The sequence below is a fragment of the Nuphar pumila genome, chromosome 8, assembly GCF_984573655.1.
Source record: "Nuphar pumila chromosome 8, dmNupPumi1.hap1.1, whole genome shotgun sequence".
Classification (NCBI taxonomy): Eukaryota; Viridiplantae; Streptophyta; class Magnoliopsida; order Nymphaeales; family Nymphaeaceae; genus Nuphar; species Nuphar pumila.
The window spans coordinates 2,359,767-2,381,158 of record NC_143256.1 but is presented as its reverse complement, the minus strand read 5'-3'; the positions used below and the strand labels follow the sequence as shown (position 1 = coordinate 2,381,158).

At 37.6% G+C, this 21,392-nt stretch overlaps 1 protein-coding gene across 1 annotated transcript in view; it reads right to left on the bottom strand.

The window, feature by feature from the left end:
* Positions 1–8,032: 8,032 nt before the first annotated feature.
* The window catches only part of LOC149829441 (protein transport protein SEC31 homolog B-like), a 134,782-nt gene continuing 121,422 nt past the window's right edge, over positions 8,033–21,392 (bottom strand). The window contains exons 15-16 of the mRNA XM_090016188.1: positions 19,119–19,357; positions 8,033–8,409 (exon numbers count right to left, since the gene is read on the bottom strand). Of these exons, the coding sequence (XP_089872314.1) occupies positions 8,320–8,409; positions 19,119–19,357 (329 nt within the window). The 3' untranslated portion in view covers positions 8,033–8,319. The remainder of the gene's footprint in view (positions 8,410–19,118; positions 19,358–21,392) is intronic.

Sequence of the window (21,392 nt, the reverse complement as noted above, 5' to 3'; positions counted from 1 at the left end):
ACTCAGAGATCGTCATTCAAACCGTGAACATACTTTGTTGCCCTCGCCTTATCATTAGCGACCAAGTTTGGGCAGTATCACGCTAAACTCTAAAATTTGGTGGTATAGTTCACCAAACTCATGTTCCCCTGAACTAGCTCAAGGAACTGGTGTTGCATGTGCTCCCGTGCGTAAGAAGAAAAATATGCATCCAGGAACTCCCCTCTAAAGGTCTCTCAAAGGATATCCTCCACTCTGACATACTTTATATGTCGCAGGGTGTCCCACCACTTCTTGGCATCACCCTACAACTGGTATATACCAAAGTTTGTCTTCTTGCCCTTGGCTAAAAGAAAGACACGAAACACTTTCTCGATCTCCTTAACCCAGCTCTCAGCTGCCTCTGGGTCGGCCTTTTCTAAGAAAGTTGGTGGATCCAACTTCAGGAAGTTCTCATATGTCACCGCATTGGTATTTGGAGTGACCTCTGCAGGATGGACATATTATCTGTAGCGTTGTATGTACATGGACACGTGTAGTCACTGTCACGGCCAACGTGTTGAGGGCATTCATGAGAAAGTCCCTCTACTCCTGCCAGTCAGCTGGAGCACTAGAAGAAGAGGTGCGGGTACATGCTTATATCTATGATACCAAAAATTCAATAAACTTTATAAGAAAATTCATACCCTGATCAATCCTACTCCCTTAGGATTGATCTAGAACAAGCACAGTCATACAAACATAGAAATTTAATTCACATATAAAATTAAATGAAATCATCCCGACAGTCAAAAAGCATAAAAATTCAACAATTTCAAGAAAGTAAGGAAAATTTTATGAGATAGCTCTTACGGCTTATGTAAAGACTGCTTCTGGAGTACGAGTTTGTGAATTTCTGGTAATGGTTCTGACAGATCTAATTGAGCTCTGATACCAACTCTATCTTATACAAAGACATGTTGGTATCCACAAGTAGTTCAATGCATGGTTTTGCAGTCTAGCTCTGATACCAACTATGTAAGGACCCCAACTGAACCTCATAAAAATAGTGATATTTTTTTTAACAATTACGAAAACTAACTCAAGAAATCGGGGCCTCACAGATTTAATATACCAAACCACAAACCAAACTGTGCATTGAATTGATTAAAGAATAAATTAAACTTTATTAATTCAAAAAATAATGTCAAGTAATCTAGACACAAAAACCATCTATCTCAGTAGATCTGCTTTGTCATGAACCAGAAACCAGTCACAAGGCTCGCAGTCTCTAGTTAACTAGTCAGAACATCACTGAGCATCCGTGTTTGTAAAATTTTTTAAGAAAATGGGTAAGAACTAAAGTCCCTTGTACAAATTCCTCTAAAAATTCAAACAGTAAGAAAATAACATAAACCAAATTCGTGCATAAATTTCAAAAGAATATCACAATTAACAACTTACCACAATCAACTTACCATTTAAGCATTTAAACAAAATATCATGCAATAACAAATATTATGCAAAGTTAAATATGCATAAATGTATGAACTAATGTTGAATAATAAATATGCATGATTCAATGCACATGCATGAATAACTTATTAAGTTGTTTATTAGAGTTGTTTTTTCATGCATGTCCCTATTAAATGCACACAATTTAATTTTTACTTTTCCTTAAACCCGTGGATACCTAAAATAGACACAAAATTCTGAAGTCTAAGTTAGGTTCTCAATTGTAACTTAATATACAATTTGTATTTTATTACTCGGTTCCCACTTATTCATTGACCAATATCAGGAATCAATGTCATCTATTGCAACAATAGAAATCAATATCTAATGTCAGAACATTAGGAAAATATATATCCACTAACGCGACTTTCTTGATATACCAATAACTACAACTGAGTCAACAACACCACCCTTAGGCAAAGTGGTTGAATCTTCCTAAAATTGTGGCTGGAAGGTGAACCACCATATCAGGTTCAGGGGCACAATCGCACACAGAGTTTTAGTATCCTCACGGTTCCTCAAGACCGCCATCCAATATAACCACACTATGGAAGGGATATCAAGGAAGAAATTAATTACATTGTTTTATTCCTTTTACCCTTTTAAATAATTTTAAGTTTTTTACACAAAAGCCGTTTTGCAAATCATGCAAAACTCATTCGGGCCTTGGCCGGACAATTTTAAGAGTACAATTGATTTTGAAAAACATTTAAAATTTCAAAAATAATTTTTGCAATGCATAACCAAAATTAATAATAAATAGAGCAATAGATGCTTCTGGCTTACACTGCCCGCAATGGTTCACATCTAACCACCAAGACATCTCAAAAGTGATTTATGTATCTCTTATAAAATTTTAGTGAACATGCAACACACACCTTGTTTCAAAACATATTCACAATGCACATGAAACCAAATGCATACGCATGTCAATTGATGCTCGCAGAACATATTAACATAATCAATTCAATGCATAAACATCCAAACATGCATATGATCATATTTATGTAAACATCAAATAAATTTCATATTCATGCATATGATATGCACAACTGCAAGTCAATCAAATCAGAATCATGTTTATATATCATTTCAGAAAAATGCATATATCAATCTTAAACATGATCAAATTCAGGTACTGATTCAATTATGCAGAAATTTTTTATCGAGCCAGAAACTAAGGCTGGTCTGAATTCATAAATCAAACAATCATCTATTCAATAAATCTAAACCAAATCTGCCTAATACATAAACTTGGCAGATCTTATCCATAATAGTTCACCTAAACTTGGTGAAACTATTTAGATTTACATACATAAAACTTGGCAAGTCTGATCAGATTCACACACATAGAAAAATTGGCATGTCTGATTAGATGTGTATGCAATGGAAAAATCGGTAAGTCTGATCAGATTGTACGTAAGTAAAAGTTAACAAGTCTGATCATATTTGCTCATAAACAAAACTCTACAAGTTTGATCAGCTTTGCACATAAACAAAACTCTGCAAGTCGGATTAGATTTGCACATAAACAAAACTCTACCATCCTGATCAGATTTACACAGAAACAAAACTCTGTAAGTCTTATCAGATTTGTACATAAATAAAACTCTGCAAGCCTGATCAGATTTACACAGAAACAAAACTCTGCAAGTCTTATCAGATTTGCGCATAAATAAAACTCTGCAAGTCTGATTTGATTTTTACACAAATAAAAGTTGGCAAGTCTGATCAGATTTGCATACATGTGAATCTCAGCAAAATCTGACCAGATTGGTATATAACAAACTTTGCAAGTCTAATTAGATTTGTACAAGTAAAACTCAACAAGTCTGATCAGATTTGCTCATATACATACAACATGTTCTAAAATAAGAAAATAGTTTCAACAACATGAATAAGCAAAACAAACAAATTCAACACAACAAAACATGATTAGCTTCCATCAGATTTTTCAAATATGGATATAACTCAACATATTTGATTTGAACAGGCAAAAGTGATTATAGGTCCAACTTTAAGAAATCAACATCCTGAATTCAATTATATATATATATATTGGGATTGCATGAGTATGGAAACTCACAAAAAATTAATCTACATATCTATATATTCATATGCATAACATAAAAAAATGTTAACCCATATAGCATGCTCACATCAAATAAAAAAATTTGACATATATAAAAAAACATAGATATTTTCAGGATTTGATACTCTAGGAAAATTGAAAATCTCAATAAATAATCATATATACGTATATATACATGAAATCATCACTTTATATATGTATATATATTCTTTTGAATCAAAATTTCCTTTTCCATCTAAACTTATACATAAAATTAGATTTATAGCTATTTCTTCCCATAAGAACTTAAAGAAAAACCCGTACCTTGATTGTAGCGTAGAAAAGGACGGAAAAAAATTGATGGATGTATGAAAAACTAAATTTTTCTCTCTTTTATTCTCCTTTTCTTTCCTCTCTTTTTCTCTTTCTTTCTTTTCTCTCTCCTCACACGATGTTGGGGTTTTCTTCTTTTTCTCTCTTTAACTCTCTCTAGAACACATGTTCTAGAGAGAGGGAGAGATTAACCCCTCTTATATTATTTAGTTAATATTTTATCTTCTTTATTTTTATTTGCATTAATCTAGAGGGTGATGTCCCCTCTAGATAAGGCCTTATTCAGTACAGTTCTACTCCATATAGAACTTTACATTATCTTTTGGAGTATTCCTTTAATTAATTAATTAATTTAATTATTTATTAAATTTTTTATTTTATTTAATATCTAAAGAATATTTCAAAGGGTGTCTCCTCCTCTAGAAGTCTTTATGGGGTAGAGTTTTACCCCAGGTAGAACTCTACCTCATCAAATTTAAATTTTAAGTTGCTTTTAAAGTTTTAAATTGGCTATGTATGGATTTTGGATTAAGATATGGATCTAAGATCCAAATTCATATGGATCCTATCTTGACCAGATCCTAGTCAATATGGATTATGGACTGAGTCCAGACTCATATTAACTTAAATCAAACATAGCGAATCCATTCTGATCCAATCCAGAAAAAGTCAAAAATAGAGGCGGGTCATTTTTGAAAAATACAATTTTTAGGTCAACCGTAATTTGAACTTGAAAAAACAAGCCACCAATGTTATCAGTATTTTGAGATGCATCTAATGGTGCACATACGTGATTTTTGCTTTCAAATTTTCATTGAATTTTGCTCAATTTTTGCTCAAATTTAAAGGTTAAAAAAATTTCTCAAATTATAATTGGCTCAACTATGTCTTGTCAGTGGGCTATAGGTACCTGATTTTTGTTTCCAAATTTTGCTAGAATTTAACCTAAATTTTGCTCAAATTTTAAGGTTAAAAACAAAAAAAAACTCAAATTATAATTGGCTCAACTAGGTCTTGTCAGTAGGCTTAGGACCACGCTCAGACCCAACTAACATCACCTATAAAAATAATTATTTTTCCATGATTCTATTAATTTAATTAAATATTTAATTTAAAAGATATATTTTTTAGATTTAAAAATTATGAAAAAATACATGATATTACATAACTGATGCATGTTGCATGTTGGATTACTATTCTCACCTTGTAGTTCCTATAACATATATATGATAATTTAATAAATGACTGCAAAAATCTTAGAAACATGTATATATAAAATAATAATTGACCAAAGTACCTATCCAAGAGCACTGAACCTTCTTTCATGCTTCGATATCTTCCTGAGAGCTTGCACTTTCTTCTCCACATCCTTCTCTTGTTGAGGTTTCTCCTCCCCTTACCGAGGTGACTCCTTCAATCGCTGAGGGGCCTCCTCCAATTACTGAGGGGTCTCCTCCCCTTGCTGAGGTACTTTTTTATCTATCTATCATCCACATTCTTTGTGGTTGCGACTCCTGCTTAATCTATCTAGTCATTGAGTTTAGTGACAACCTTAGAGTGAGTGCATGGGTCAAACTTATTGTTCACTGAGTCCCCCTCCACCTCATTTGATAGTTTCAGGATGAGAGCCATGATTGTGTCAACAAACTCTTTATTTTTTTGCACATTTTGTTTCATTTTTGCATCACCCAGAAGTTGCTAACTGCAATTTGGCCAACATTTCAGGTGTTTTGTGTTGTTTCTTTGGGGGTGGCTCATAACTGAGCCTGCATTAATTGTGATAAATGTCTAACAACCAATATTTTGGCTATGGAGTAGGCTCTCTCTCTATGCACGTGTCAAGCTTCTTACGTACATCATTGTACATAGAATAACCCAGTACGTAGTTTCTCTTCTTTGAGAGTTCTTGTTGTGCTTCAACACTTGCAAACGATGTGGGTGTGGGCCCCTCATAAACAAACTTCTTAGTCATTATATTATGTCAAACTCTGCAAACTTTGTAAAAAGACATCTTACATCAGATATAAAATTGCTACATTTGACATTAAAGTATACATAACACTAAGAAGCACAAAATTTATTCATCAATAAGCAACAACACTACCACATACAAAACAACTTAAAGAAAATTAAGCATTCTAGAAAAGCTAACTAAAAAACATCAAACAATGTTTAATTGTATCAAATAAGAAAAAGAAAATTTGCAATGTCTCTAAGAATTAGAAGATAAAAGTGCTCATAATAATCACCAAAGCATCAAATATACATTTTTTAATGTATTGAATATAAGCATATTTTCTATATGAAGGATAAAGAGAGGTATAAGAGAGAAGATGCAATAATATAGAAAAATGTTGAAATATGTAGGCTAAGTGTTCTCGGTATTTTATAGACATTGAGGAAAAGGGTTATAAGAAAACTCATCGAACATACCGTGTTTACCAAAAAAATTCGTCATTAAAAATGTACTTAGTGGAAAACTTATTGAAAATATTGTGCTTACCAAAAAAAAGCTCCGGGGCGCGAACAATCACTTTGTATACTCTTGAAGAGTCACATTTATTCTACTAAGAAAACTATAAACATGAAAAAACATTGCATATTTAGATATGTGGTCTTATTGTGATATTTGTATAGTTAGTAACATATTTGCGTCTCTCTGCACAATTAGATATGTGTTCTTATAATATATGCGATTTTATTTTGTTATTTGTGAAGTTACGATTAAAAAAAGTTTGCATAAGTTATACTTGCGCGCTAAGTGAGGATCGCAAAAATAATGTGCGAATATACATTTAAATGAGGGTCACAGAAGGAAGGTTTGCACGGTATCCAACAACTTTAGTATAAGATATACGATTTTTCTAAGGTATTTGTGAAGTTTACGATCATAAGGAGGTTCACAAAACTTGTTTTTATTCGCTTCGCAAAGACCACAAAAAAATAGGTATGAACCTATATTTAAGTGACGGTTAAAGAAAAGAGAAGGGAGGTTCGCACAGTATCTCACTGACTTTGGTATAAAATATGTGATTTTACTAAGGTATTTATCAAGTTAGGATTAATAGATAATACAACATAAATAACAATGATTTTTTGTGTGTTTTTTTAGGATAGCAACAAAAATGTGCAAATATGAAATTTAAGTGAGATTTTGCCTTAACCGACAGGCGAATATATTGTGCAAACTTCATAACTTGTGTGAAAGGTAAAAAGGTCCTAAAAAGTTACTTATTTGCAGTTTTAGGTAGCAAACCAATTTCAACCATTTTAGGCCATTTGGAGAAACACTTCCTATTTGTCGTACAGTCATTCTTCGTTCTTAAAATCTAAAAGAACATAATACTTAGGAAGTTTCTGAAAGTAGTTTTGGCGGTCGGGCATGTCAGAGGATTATCTTGTCATATCATCACATTATTGTTTGACTATAAAAATCTTGTTTTTTCCGATTTTGATTAATAAAGGGAAAAGTTCTTCTGGAACTTTCATGAGTAAAATTTGGTTTCTAACAAGAACAAAAGAAGTGGATGGGACCAACAGGGGGCTCCTTGTTTGGCTGGAGCTGTCAGTGCACGTCACCTTGTGTTGGGACGTAATGGTACATTGTATAACTGGTAGGGGTCTGACTAAACCCAGCTTGCCCATCAAAAAAAAAAAGTGGATGGAATGAGATAAGATTGAGGGCTACAAAAGATATCAATAACAGTTCTGACTTGTTTGAATAAGTTGCTTACTCCGAAACAACTGGTATGCAGGGCTCAGCACCATCGAAGTCTAGTTTATTGCTTGGATGTAGACTAATAACAGAACAAATGCCATCTTTGTGAGGGCTTTAGGAGCCAGTCACTTAATAGTCTTTTTTATCAACCTTTTGTATTTTAAAGCATTCCAACTAGGCAGGAAACCAGTAAGCCAGGATCCACAAGTTTGTGTTTTAGAGAGGGTTTTAATCAACTTACCAAGACAGCGCTAATGTTGCGCATTTGCAAACAAACAAAAACGATCAAATGCAAAATGCCACCAGTGAAAACTGACCGGCTGATATTATGATACAGAAAATATCTAAAGTTCACATCATCAACAATTTACATACCAAATTATCAAAAAATGAGTAGAATAATTGAATTCGCAAGGAAACAAAAGCACATATATTCATAAGACAAAACTGTTGCATTAACTGAAAAACCGTGCCCGAGCTTCCAACACCAACTCAAAGCACTGAAGGGCATTATCCTATACATCTCATCTTATCCATGAAAACAAGATAAAAGAAAAAATAGAAAATATGGAAAAAAGTCAGCACTCGCACTCCTAGACGGACATCTGTTCACATGGACAAGCGAAGAAGGATGGATACCATCACTATCCAAAAATGCCACTGCTTTTGTGGTTGGCATGGATAATGGAACAGCCTAGGTTATGGATGCTTAAGTTCCTCATTTTCATCTCACGTTTTGCTTCAACTTTATCATTCTCTTGAGTGATGAAAGCCAAAAATTGCACTCATCCCAATCACTCGTAGTCAAGAGAACCTGTAAGAAAGAAATACCAAACTTCTAAATAACAAGCTATCCTGAACCACAAAATCACAATAACTGGAAGAAAGAAAAGAGGATTCAGCAATTTGAACACAATAATTTGTGGAAAAGGCAAAAAATGAAGAGCAAAATTACCTATAGCAAAAAAGCTATTTTGAAACAATAAAAAAATCAGCAGCATAGGTTAAGATTCAGGTAGTAAATTTCATCTCCAAGATGGGTGATAATTGGGCTGCGACCAATTGCTTGCGCTAGCAGAGAGTGATCAGACAGAAAACAGGCAAGATACTGGTCAAGTTTCATGAGGTGTTTTGCTAATAAAACAGCAAACTTGGAGATCAACCTTTTGAAGGAATGACACGGTTCAAAACTCCATGCATCATACTGATTTTTCCCTTTCTAGGGCCAAAAGAAGAAAAAGGAAAGCACTGAAACTGACACAAACACTCGTTTATTTGGCATGGAAATTCCAAAGCCTACACTTTATGTGTAGCACAACATTAAAGAATAACCAAAAAAGGTATTTCTATAGCAGATAAGCCTTCACATTGTTAAAACATGAAAACCCTCTTTATTGTACATATGATTCTTTGAGTAAATCTGTAATTTTTCCATTTTTATGTATTATAATTATGTTATAAGGGCTTTTTAGTCATTGTATCTGCAGGGTGTGAGGGCCGACCCTTCTTATTGTTGTATCTTCTCACTTCTCATTGAATGAAGCTTTCGTAGTTCTTGTCCTCTTTGTGTTTCACTTGATGAATTCTATATTGAATCTCTGATAAAGTACATGGTATCAGAGCCAAAGTTATCGGAAACTTCTTAGATAGGTGGGAAGCCTGCTTCCTGGAAACTTGCTTCGGAAGCGCGATATTCGCCACTTCCAAAACTTGATGAGAATCTCGATTCCCCCACGCTTCTATGCTTTTAACACGCTTCATTTATTCTTCTTATATGTTTTCTCACTCTACTTTTCATATTTTTTATTCCATGTGTTTTCTTTAAATTGGCAGTCATCATTTATAGATTTTGTTAAAAATTTAATTCTTACACTAAAAAATCATGAAATTCAAGAATAGCCACTTTTATTTTAGTTTTTATTTGTGTTCCATTTCAATTCTCATTCAATTATTATATTATTTTTTTGTTTTATTCCTCGCTTCCCGCTTTCTATACATTTTAAAATGCATCTCTTTTCGCTTCCGCTTCCTATATTGTTTCCCGCTTCCGCTTCCTCGTCTGGCAACCTTGATCAGAGCCTTATTTGAACTTGGGGGGAGCATCTCATCATGCTGGAGAAGGAATCACATCTCTCAGCTTCATCCAGGAAGATGTGCCCTGCCAACATCAGCATTTGAGAGGCCGACTGTATGGTCAGTTAGGGTTTTGTTGATTTCGTTTTGGGGGTTTTGTAGAGGCTGATTTTAGCTGTCTGTTGAATCAAACCTCATCTGTTTTAGTGGAGTATTTGATTTTCTGTGATTTTTCTTCTATTTTCTCAGTTTTATGAGAAAACTGGGCAGATTCTGAAAATCTGTTGAATATGAGCATATAAGGTGTTTACCATGTTTTTTATGGCATTTATTGGATGTGTCAATGTCGTTCTTCGTTTGGGGAGTGATTTCAATAAATTGCTTGCTCAGATTTGACATATTTTGAGGTTTGGGTTGAAATTTCTTCAAGTGCTGACTGGCGGTACTTGTTTTTTGAGTGCTTTACTGTGTATAGTGCTATCGGGTGACCTGATTGCTGAATAACTTCTTGCTACAGTGTTCTGGTGCTTGATATAAACCTGCTTATTGTAATAGTTCTGGATTTTGGTGAGCATAGTGTTATGATGAGCGCATCGGTAGTTGATAAGAAAGCTTTATTGTAAAGATTTTGGGTTCAGTGCTGTTATTTTGTTGTGCTCGACTGTGCTGCACCCTATATTCTATAGATTTGCTCTTGTTTTGCTGTGTTCGTTGTTTAGTTGCAGCATCTTGGTATTGTAGATGGAGGTCAGTGGTAGTATGGAGATGGAGAACATACAAATTATTCCCGTCCAATTTGACGGGACTAACTTCGCATATTGGGCAGAATTTATACGAACTGTGATTAAGGGGTATGGATATATTGGATTCTTGGATGGGACCAAGTCCAAGCCCAAGGGAGATGATACCAACTATGAGGCAAGTCTTGTAGAATGGGAGAGCGACAATGCCAAGGTGAAGTCATGGCTTTTGGGGTCAGTGGAGCATAATATTTCAATGAATATCATGAAGTATGAAAATGCTAAAGATGCTTGGGCAAATTTGAAGCAGGTGTATGAGCAATCTAATTGGGCAAAAAGATACCAATTAGAACAAGAATTGAAGTCTCTAAAGCAAGAGAGAGTCTATTTAGGATTTTTATGCCCGATTGCAACAAGCAGCATATGCCTTGACATCTATGTTAGAAATTACGAAGTGTGATAAATGCAATGGGTGTATTGAATGCAAGAATCGAGATGTAGAGTGTAGGGACCAAAAGCAACTGATTGATTTCCTTATGGCGCTCCGTCCCGAATTTGATAGTGTGTGAAACACGACAACAACATACTTCATCAATCATTTCTTCATACCCTAGTCCAGACAAGGTAGAGCAAGAGGTCGGTTCAATGGAGACCGTGGTGATGAGTTTCATCCAGTGTCATTACTATAAGCGTTATGGATATATTGAAAATACATGTCCAATGCTTAAGAAGAAAAAGGGTGGAGTTGTAACTGTTTCTATAAAGGAAGATGGTTCCAAGGCAAAACTTGGTATATCTGATGTGAGCAGTATTGGTTCTCAGGCTAGTATGTCTTCTATGTCGAGCTCAGCTGAAATTGTGAGCAACACCCACCATCAGTTTTTGAAGCAGATTCAAGATCTTCAGCCCCTTGCTCAGTTTGTCACTGCCTCATCTATTTTGGTCCTTCTTCCTCTGGTATTGCTTATGCAGGTATTGTTGGTAGTCCCTATGGTTGGTTGATAAACTCAAGAGCATCTTGTCATATGACAGCTCATGAGTCTATCATAACCAATTGTCATCCCTGCACCCATTGCAGACGGATCTTTGATGTCAATTTCTAAAGTTGGTATTGTGTCTTCTATTTCTTTTCCTAGGAGTAAGCTTAATATCACAAGTTTATCATGTTCCTTCTTTGGCCATGAATCTCATTTTTGTCGGTCAAATAACTAAGTTCAATTGTAATGTCGTATTTTCTCCCATTGACTATGTTGTGCAGGATCAATTATCAAGGAGGAGGATTGTCTTTGGCCATAGAAGGGGTGATCTGCATTATCTGGAATTGTTGGACATGAGCAAGCAGAGGAGATGTAAAGTTGGTGTGAGTGCGGCTAGTTTGGATGAGTCATTTTTGTGGCACCAGAGACTATGACATATTACTTCTGGTAGTCTAGGAGGGCCAAAACTTGTAGTTTTGAATCATGTGAAGGATTGTGAGATTTGTAGGTCTCTTGTCAAATGCATGACTTCATTACATGTACATATTCATTGCATGCTCTCACTCAATAACCAAATTCATGTCAATGTATACGTCCATTCACGATTCACACATGTGAATATTCATACAACCACACATACAAACCCACATAAACTTCATATATGCTCATGCCTAGAAACAAGCTTGAAATATCAATTTGCGTAGGCATGTCAAAATCAGTCGAAGCATATAAACAAATTCTGATCTTAACATGTATCAAATTACATTCACCACACATTCTGGAAATTCACCTGCATGCACTGAATGTTGTGTTCATTTTTTTTTTTGTTGAAAGTATTCCCACCTACCCAACCAATTGGCAGTCGGTTGGGGTTTGGGAAATCCCTGCACAGGCCGAACCTGTGCAGGTCTGCCGAGGCCTGGTAGAAAGGCCGAGTATGGCTCGGCTGGGCTACCAGCCAACCCAAAATATTTTGTTAAAACAATTTTTTTTTTCTCAGCACCCAGTCGGCTGGGGCTCGACTGTTTCCCAGCCGACTCAGTCGACTGGGCCTGGCTGTAAAATCCGAAAGAAAAAAAAAATTAAATCTAACTTGGATTCGGGTCCGATCCGGACTCAATGAAGGCACCGCCTCCCTCGGGTCTGTTTCAAACAACGAGGCAAAGGGGGGGAGGTTCTCGAAACCCCCCTTTCCCCTCTTTGCTCTCTCGTCTCTTCCATCTCACCCTCTCACTCCCTCGACTCTCTCCCTCATCGACGCTCTCCGCACTCTTCCCCCCCCCCCCCCTAAATTCTCTCTCGTCTCCTCCCTGCATCTCTCTCGGCTCTCCTACTGTCGGGAGCGACGCAGGCGACCGCCGACGAACCACCGCCACTGACAACTCCCTCCGCCGCCACCGGCGACCACCAGGTACGGCTCCTCTCTTTTTCTCCTGTTTTCTGTCCTCTCCCCCTCTCTTCCTTCTCGTTTGGCTCATCGACAGGGGGCTCCGCCCCTCCTGTCGTTTGCCTTGTCGCCAGGGGACTCCGCTCCCCCTGTCCCCCTTGTTTTGCCGGCAGAGGGTCTCTCTCCCCTGCCACTGTCCTTGGTCGGTCGACAGGGGGTCGAAGCCCCCTGCCGTCACCTCTGGTTGACAGGGGGGCTCCGCCCCCTGTTCCTCTAAGAAACCGACAGGGGGTCTTTGGCCCCTGTCTTGTTTCTCTGTCAAGCAAGCCGACAAGGGCCATTGCCCCTGCCTCCTCTCCCAAATGGCCATAGGGGGCTGTTGGCCCCTGCGCCTCTCTCTCTCTGCTCATTTTCCCGGCAGGGGCCATCGGCCCCTGCCCTTTTATTTGTTTCAGCAAAGGCTGATGGCTCCTACCCTTTTTATTATTCCGACAGGGGCCATCGGCCCTGCCCTTCATCTTTTCCAGCAAGGGCCGAAGGCCCCTGCCCTTTTTAATTTTCCAGCAGCAGGGGCTCCCTGCCTTTTATCTCATTCCAGCAGGGGCCATAGGCCCCTGCCCTTCTTTTAAATCCGACAGGAGCCGGCTCCTGCCCCTCTTCTTGAAAACCCAGCAGGGGCCAAAGGCCCCTACCTTTCCCTCTAAAGTCCGACAGGGGCCGATGGCCCCTGCCCCTCTTATTTTTGAAGCCCGGCAGGGGCCAATGGCCCCTGCCTTCTTTAAATATCCGGCAGGGGCCGATGGCCCCTGCACCTATTCTTTTGGGCAGCATGGGTCTTTAGACTCTGCACCGTTATTTTTCAAGTCAGCAGGGACTGTTGATCCCTGCCTTGCACTGCGGAGAAGCTGAGACTTCTCCCTATTTTTTTGCTTGTTCGCTGATATCACATATTTGCAGTTGCGCAACGGAGCCCGTTCGCGCCCCGCGAACCGAACCGACAATCTCTTACAAGCGCAGGCGACTACTTTCTCGCGATACCCCGAGGTAGGGGAAGATTGCACGGAGGACTTGGACAATTGAATTGAGTTCAATTAACTAAAAAGGATATATATATATATATATATATATATATATATATATATATATATATATATATACATACGAGTATGCATTTAACTCAAGGACGCAGTTTCGCGATCCTTGTCCTTTACTTTCTGTCATGTCTTCCTTATGCCGCTGCGCATTGCGCCTGGGCTTCGCTTACGCATTCCTGCTTTCGGTCTTTACTTTGTCGTCGCGCTTTGTGCCCAGGCTTTGCGTTTGCACTCCTGCTTACAACTTTTATTTTGCCGTCGCGCTTTGCGCTCAGGCTTTGCGTTTGCACTCTTGTTTACAGTCTTTACTTTGCCGTCGCGCTTTGCGCCCAGGCTCCTGCTTTTGCAAATGTTTCGTTAATGTCTTGCCATTGCAGATGATGCTCAGGTTTTTGCTCATTGCATGTTCTATCAGGCATCCTCGTGCAGGATGCAAGAGGCTTTTACCACTCTCCCTCTTGCGATAAGAGTTGAGTCGGGGGCTTAACAATACACCTTCGTTTCAGGAAAGGGATACCTCGCAAGGATCCTGGTTTTACGAGCAAGTAGTCCTGCAAAGTAGACTTGAGCGCACTTCTTACCGGGGGTTCTGTGGAGAAACCCGTATCCCGTATATCGAGGCCGATATCGAGTCATGCGAGACATGTAGATACCACGATAGCGGATGAGATTTTAGAAAATCGCATGCCAAATGTTGGCACAAGCTGTTGGCTGTTTCAAAAGATAAAGAATGTCAAAAGTAAAGTTTGAGAAACATTACATCTTTGTGAAACACTTCTGTTGAGGCTCCTATTGATGAGCTATACCCCTTTCATCCTAGAGTACTTGTAGTCATGCACTACACGCTAGTACTGCGATGATCAGATGAGATGGGCGTGCAACCTCGAACAGTGCTAAATGCACAATGTTGTAAACACATTAAAAATGAGATCGCCTTCACAGATAAAATGCTCATCTGGTCAAAAGACCAGAGCATATAGAATGAGTAGTCAGATAATTTACCCCTGACGTGCTCATTCGCCCTTGTGTTTCTGTTAAATGAGAAGATGGATCGATACAAAACTCCAATGGACAGGTTGTTAACAACCACCCCACGGGCAAAGATCTGGCCTCTCCAGTCATTGGAGTCAGGGAAAGGGACTACCAGACATTATCCTAGGTGGTAAATCCTATGGACTTCTGCAGAAGTTGGATGCACCAATTGCCACTTACCTGCCTTTGGAGAATCCTCTCTCGGCTATAGCCGTCCCCTTAGGAGAGGACTCAACTAGCTATTCGGGTTATTGAAAATACATAGAATAACAGGCGCCCGAAACGTTTTGGCTGCACGTACCCGCAGGCCAGTAATATCGAAACATAAAGTTTATTCACACTGGTCGATGGGTCATAGAGACTTGCTTGTTGCGCGGTAGTTCACAGCTTACGATCAAATGAATCGTCATGCTGCGTGTTGACAGTTGCACTGCTTACCTACTTGAACTGTTTACCTGTTTTGCACTGCTTACCTGCTATGAACTGCTTACCTGTTTAACTGCATATCTGCTTCAAACTGCTTAGCATGCTGAATTAAATGTACTTAATTCAGTTTACTGTAGTCTCTCTTGTGCACCTACTAGTTTTTTCGTGAAACTAACCCATTCTATGGGTACAGGTGATGATTAGGTACACCACAGGCGATGACGCGATTGCGAGATGGCTTCAAGACTTTCTTTTTTCTGCTCTTAGCTCGCGTCCTGAACGTTTTGGGTTTTGTAACGGATATTCTTTAGGATATCTGAATTTTGTACTATTTGAAAACTTCTTTTAATGAAAGTGGCTTTTCCAAGTGTTTTGCAAGTAATATGGATTGTGAGTTTTGGTTCTTTTAGCTAACGCGCCCAAGGTTGTCAGCTTGTCTTTCTGAATTTAACAAAAGAATAGTCTTCCGCTGATTTCATAAACAAACTCTTAAAGGAAAGAGATTTTTTCTAGTCTCTTGCCTGTTTTCTGAAAGGTTCGCAAGCTTGAAATTTTGGGGCATTACATTGGCAGTCACCACACAGACCCAGACCGACCTGTGGGTTCCCTGTCAAGGCCTTGCAGCCAGCAGAGTACCACTCGGCTAGGCTGCCAGTCAGCCCATATTACACAAATAAAAAAGCAACCCCTTTTTTTTGTAAGGCACACCTGCCCAGCCTATCTGTTAGGCCTGGTATAACCTGTCAGCACCCACCATGTGCTGGTGGACCAGCCCCCTTTTGCCCAGCCGACTGGTTGAGCTAAGCAAAGACCGATCCTGCCCAGCGAAGTGCAAGTGTGCTAGACTAGCAGTCAAAACAGTGATAAAGCAAAAATTAGTTATGTTGAAAAACAGGTTTAGCATTCACATGTGCCAGATCAACAAAAAAAGGATTTGTATGACATGTGTGCATGCCTATTCAGGTTCATCACTGTATGTATACAGTCATAACTTGTAAACTTTCATTTAGGAGTGCATGCATACAAGGTTTCACATCTCACGTGAGCATGAATGTGCACACTTAAAATCAGCTAAGTATGTGTGGACAGAATCATGATTTCAGTATGCATGTCATTGTATAGGTCCAAAAGGCATTAACGATGCTCATGCAAATTTTTAAATTTTGCATGCATTAATAATTATTCTACCCTAAGTTTACATACATCTAATAGTCCAAGATATGAGCCATTCATGAAAACCGATTTTCATCTAAAATAAACTTCAAATGAACACTTATACAATGGTTCAAATTCTGTTTTAACCTAAAAAAAATAGCTATGTACACATTTTTTTTTTGTTTTGAAAGGATGAAAAGAATCAAAGACGCATACATGGAAGAGGGATCCATGGATCATCTTCCGCATATTTTAGAGTGATCACATGGATCTACTCTTTTACCATGGTTTACACCAAGGTATAGCATGAGAATCGAATCGGTAATCGATTTCTCACTTATATCAAAAGAGGAGACCCGTACCTTGGAAAAAATCGAAGGAAAATTGGGACTGAGGTGCAAAAACGTGGGTAACTCATTCTCCCACTCTTCTTCCTCCTTCCTCCTTCTTCCTCTCCCCTTTTCCCTCTTCCTCTCTCTCTCTTTCCTTTTTTTTTTCTTTTATAAGTGAGGGAGAGGGAATGACGTTCCCCCCCTTCTCCAGCCCTTTTAGAAAGGGCTGGAGAGTCTCCAGTGGGGGAAATTCTCCCCTAGTTTTCTATTTTTTTTGAAACTCTAAAAAAAAGTTGACTTTTCTTTTTCTTAAAACTCTCAACCCTTCTAAAACTCTCTCTTAACCTCTCTTAGGTAAGAATAGGGACTCTTTTAGAGAGTCCCACTCAGCCCAAAAATAAAATTTTGGAATTAATATAATTTAATTAATTATTTAATTGTTAATTAATTAAAAATATTTAAAAACTTCCAAAAATACCCAAATTAACCCTAAAGACTTCTTAACCTTAATAAACCTCAAATTAAGGCTTTATATTGAATTTAAATATGGAAAAACGTTGGGCTTGGATTTGGATCCGGATCCAAGATCCAAACCCATGCCCAAAACAAAAATGGATCAAGATCTGGATCAAATCCAGATTTAAGTAGGACTTAAATAAGACCCAAATCCATATTAGTTCGGATCGTAGACCTTGGATCCAATCCGATCCAACTTCGGATCCATTTCGACAAACAACTCAATTTAAAAAAAAAAAACACGATTTTCGGGCAAACAGGAACTCGAAATCAGAAAAACAAAATATCATTGCGCTCAGAATTCCGAGACGCATCCAACAATATATTACATGAATACCAAATTTTGAATTTCGCCCAAAAATAACCCGAATTTTGCTTGAATTTAAAGGTCAAAATTAAAACTCTTTCTCACGCTTCGATTGGCTCGCCTCGACCTTGTCGATGAGACCTGGGGTTAAGCCCAGACTCAAATTGAGCCTCAAACGATTTTTCTCCCAGACTTAGCCAAATTTTTGTCAAAATTATAAAATGACTAAATACTAAAATAGGCGATATTACAACTAGTGGGAAGTTTGATTCATTTAACCATTACCAGGGCTGACATCACTTATGCAGTTCTCAGTGTTAGGCAGTTTATGAGTTCTCCTACTTCAATCCATTTTGTTGTAGTGTTTAGAATCATCCAATACGTGCGAGACACCATGCACTTTGGAATATCTTATCATCATCATCTTTTATGGAATGGGCATTCTACTAGACATCGTATTTTGACTACTAGATTTTGTGTCTTCATTGGAAGCTCTTTGATTTCCTGGAAAAGCAAGAAGCAGCAACAGATTGTTTGTCTACTACTGAGGCAGAATATAGAGCTATGACTCAAGTGAGTATCAAGATCATTTAGATAAGATGGCTTTTAGAAGAATTTACTGTTGCAATATGTGGAAGAACCTCCTTCCACTATGACAATATGAGTGCAATCTACATTGCAAAGAATCCCGAGTTTCATGAATGAATAAAACATATTGAGATAGACTGTCGTTTTACTAGGAGGGTGTATAAGGATAGAGGTATATCCTTGGAGCATGTGAGCTCAAAAGAGCGGATAACAGATATTTTTACCAAGAGTTTGGCTACTTTGAATTTGCAAACATTTCTATCCAAACTTGGGATGATTCTGTTTGCATCATCTGAAGTTTGAAGGGGAGTGTTAAAATATGAAAACCCTCTTTATTGTACATATGATTCTTTATGAAGGTAAATCTGTAATTTTTTCTTTTTTTGCATTATACTTAGGTTATAAGGGCATTTTAGTCTTTGTATCTGTAGAGTTTGAGGGTCAACCATTTTTATTGTTGTATCTTCTCATTTCTCATCTCCTCTTTGTGTTTTATGATTTCTATCTTGAATCTCTGATAACATACAGACATGTGATGAAGAATCACAACATACACCTTCCAGCTTCTGATAGATCACACAAGCTGAACTTTATAATACGAAGCATGTAACGCATATAAAAGCATACTTCACTGAAGGTTTGTGCCTATTCAGCTGCCTTGATTCATTTAGTCTACGTCTTCCATCTAGATATACACTTTAAAGCCATGCTAAGCTGGATCAAAGCCTATTTGACAGTCGCTAAAATTAATTGATAGAACTTCCAAAGACCCATAAAATGGAAGCAAATATCTGTCTCCTTGCTAATTTGTGTCACACTGTCACTTGAAAAAGAGGGAAAAATGGGGTAACTTGAACCACCACACAAGCTGGATTTAGTTGAATATCAAAATATACCTGAATATGTAGTGCACCAGAAAAGTCCCCCTTGTCTAAAGCTTGACACAGCTGAACAAGCTTAGCAGCAGCATTAGGTGAAATATCCGCAGAATTCAGTTTAGCAAATAGCGACCCAATTCTCCTGGAATTATCATCAATCTCACGTTTTCTAGTTCCAACAGCGTTTGGAGCCCCTAGAGCTTTTGATGTTTCTTCATACAATTTCGTCAATGTTTCAATGACCGGTCTTAGTTGAGCTGCAGTAAACAAGCAGACAAAATTATGGTGACACTCGCATCTGGACATGGAAATCTTATGCATCAAATTTGTTAGTCATGCACACCATAAATTTACATACTGGGGCATGTGATGGCACAAGCACTTAAAACACGAGAAAGGAAATATAAGTGAATTTTTTTCTGGAAATATAACTTGAATATGATGGTAATAACAGTTAAGCGGTTGACAGCAATGAAAGAAATATAATACAAACATGAAGTAAATATTTACTAAGCAGTTGACAGAATGGTGACCTACAAAGAGAAATATAAGTATTAGTTGCACTATTTTTTGTCAGTACACCAACTTATATACCAGAAACATATAGATAACAATCATGATATACCACTTGCTCACAGATATAAACATGCACATGCAGTGTAACCAAAAGCTCCTTAGTATCTCAAAAGTGCATCCCAAGCTGATGCTAGAAGTGTGCTTTCCTTTCTAAAGGAATTGCACTTTAATTTCAAATTTATGCTTCCACTATGAACCTACATATATGAGAGCAGTTTTGGCCAAAAGATACTGGGAAAGAACGCATCTAAGCAAAACACATTCAATTTCTGCTTCCATGTTGCTAGCTTCATTATAGGACATCTCTTAGATGCTGGTTTTTCGGTTCCTCCATGCATCACTTCTCGCGTCCACTTATTGGCAATATGATATTTACTCATGCATGTCAGCCTACACCTGCAAGGTTTGCACATGTTTCTCCATAACCCCCCTGATAGTGGGCACTATAAGGTCATACTAACAGATTTCCATGACATACATGAGAACATTTACAGGAAAAGCGTCATATGTTTCATATGCCTAACCATACAAGGACATCCATCTCAAAAATGAGAAAGCAGATATTAGTTGAACGATCCTTAAATGATCAATTGCAATTGCAATGACAAGCAAAGTCCAGAAAACGGCCAACACAACTATCATATTCCTACAAGCATGTTTTACCACTTAATTTTACCTTGCATGGTGAATATTTCCATCATGTTCTCCTTTTTCCTTCATGTTCTTATGTCTTCCTTTTACACAACATTCTTATACATATGGCCAAACTTTTTGAGACAATTCAACCCTTTATCAATAAATAAATGCACTTCTGTGCTTCTGGGTTCATTATATGCTGCCCTTCCAATCATCTAACTGTACAAAGAAATCATGCACTTTAGAATGCACTTCCGTATCTTTTCTCTTTAGATAGCACCTCGCTATCTTCCCTATTGTGGCATTCAGTTGCAATTTTACCATCATGTTTGCAATACTTATCATATACACTTTGAAGTCCAACTGTAGAAAACGAGTAATGAGTAGCTCCTAAACAGTCTCATCTCCTAAACCATCCTAAATGACTTTGAAGGCAATGTTTCGAGTGTTTGCTTAAACTCATAGACATTCTCTATAGCTTAGTAGAAAACAAGTACTAGATTAGGCATTTTTCATGTTTAGATGTGTATAGAGTGATAAAAAATCAATGGCTCATGTTGCACCAAAACTTGGTGAATGAGAAATCTAGGTTTCTCATAGAATCGATTTGATCTAAAGATGGTTTTTAGTAAATAAGCAATGACGAACGATCTACATGTTAGAATTGAGCAAAAACCACATGCAACTATGCTTTTTATAAGCATTTAGGAAGGTTTAGGATATAAACTGTTTAGGAGCTACTCATCACTCCAAAATACACACACCAGAGTTACCAGAAGCTTCTTAGATAAGTGAGAAGCCCGCTTCCTCGAAACTCATGTTGGAAGCGCGATACTCCTCGCTTCCAAAACTTGATGGGAATCTCGATTCTCCCACGCTTCTCCTATGCTTTTCACATGCTTCATCTATTCTTATATATTTTCTTACTCTACTTTTCATGTTTTTATGTGTTTCCTCTCACGGTTCTTACTCAATTCCATGTGTTTTCTCTAAATTAGCAATCATCATTTTTAGATTTTGTTAAAAATTTAATTTTTACAGTAAAAATCATGAAATTTATGAATAGTCACTTTTATTTAT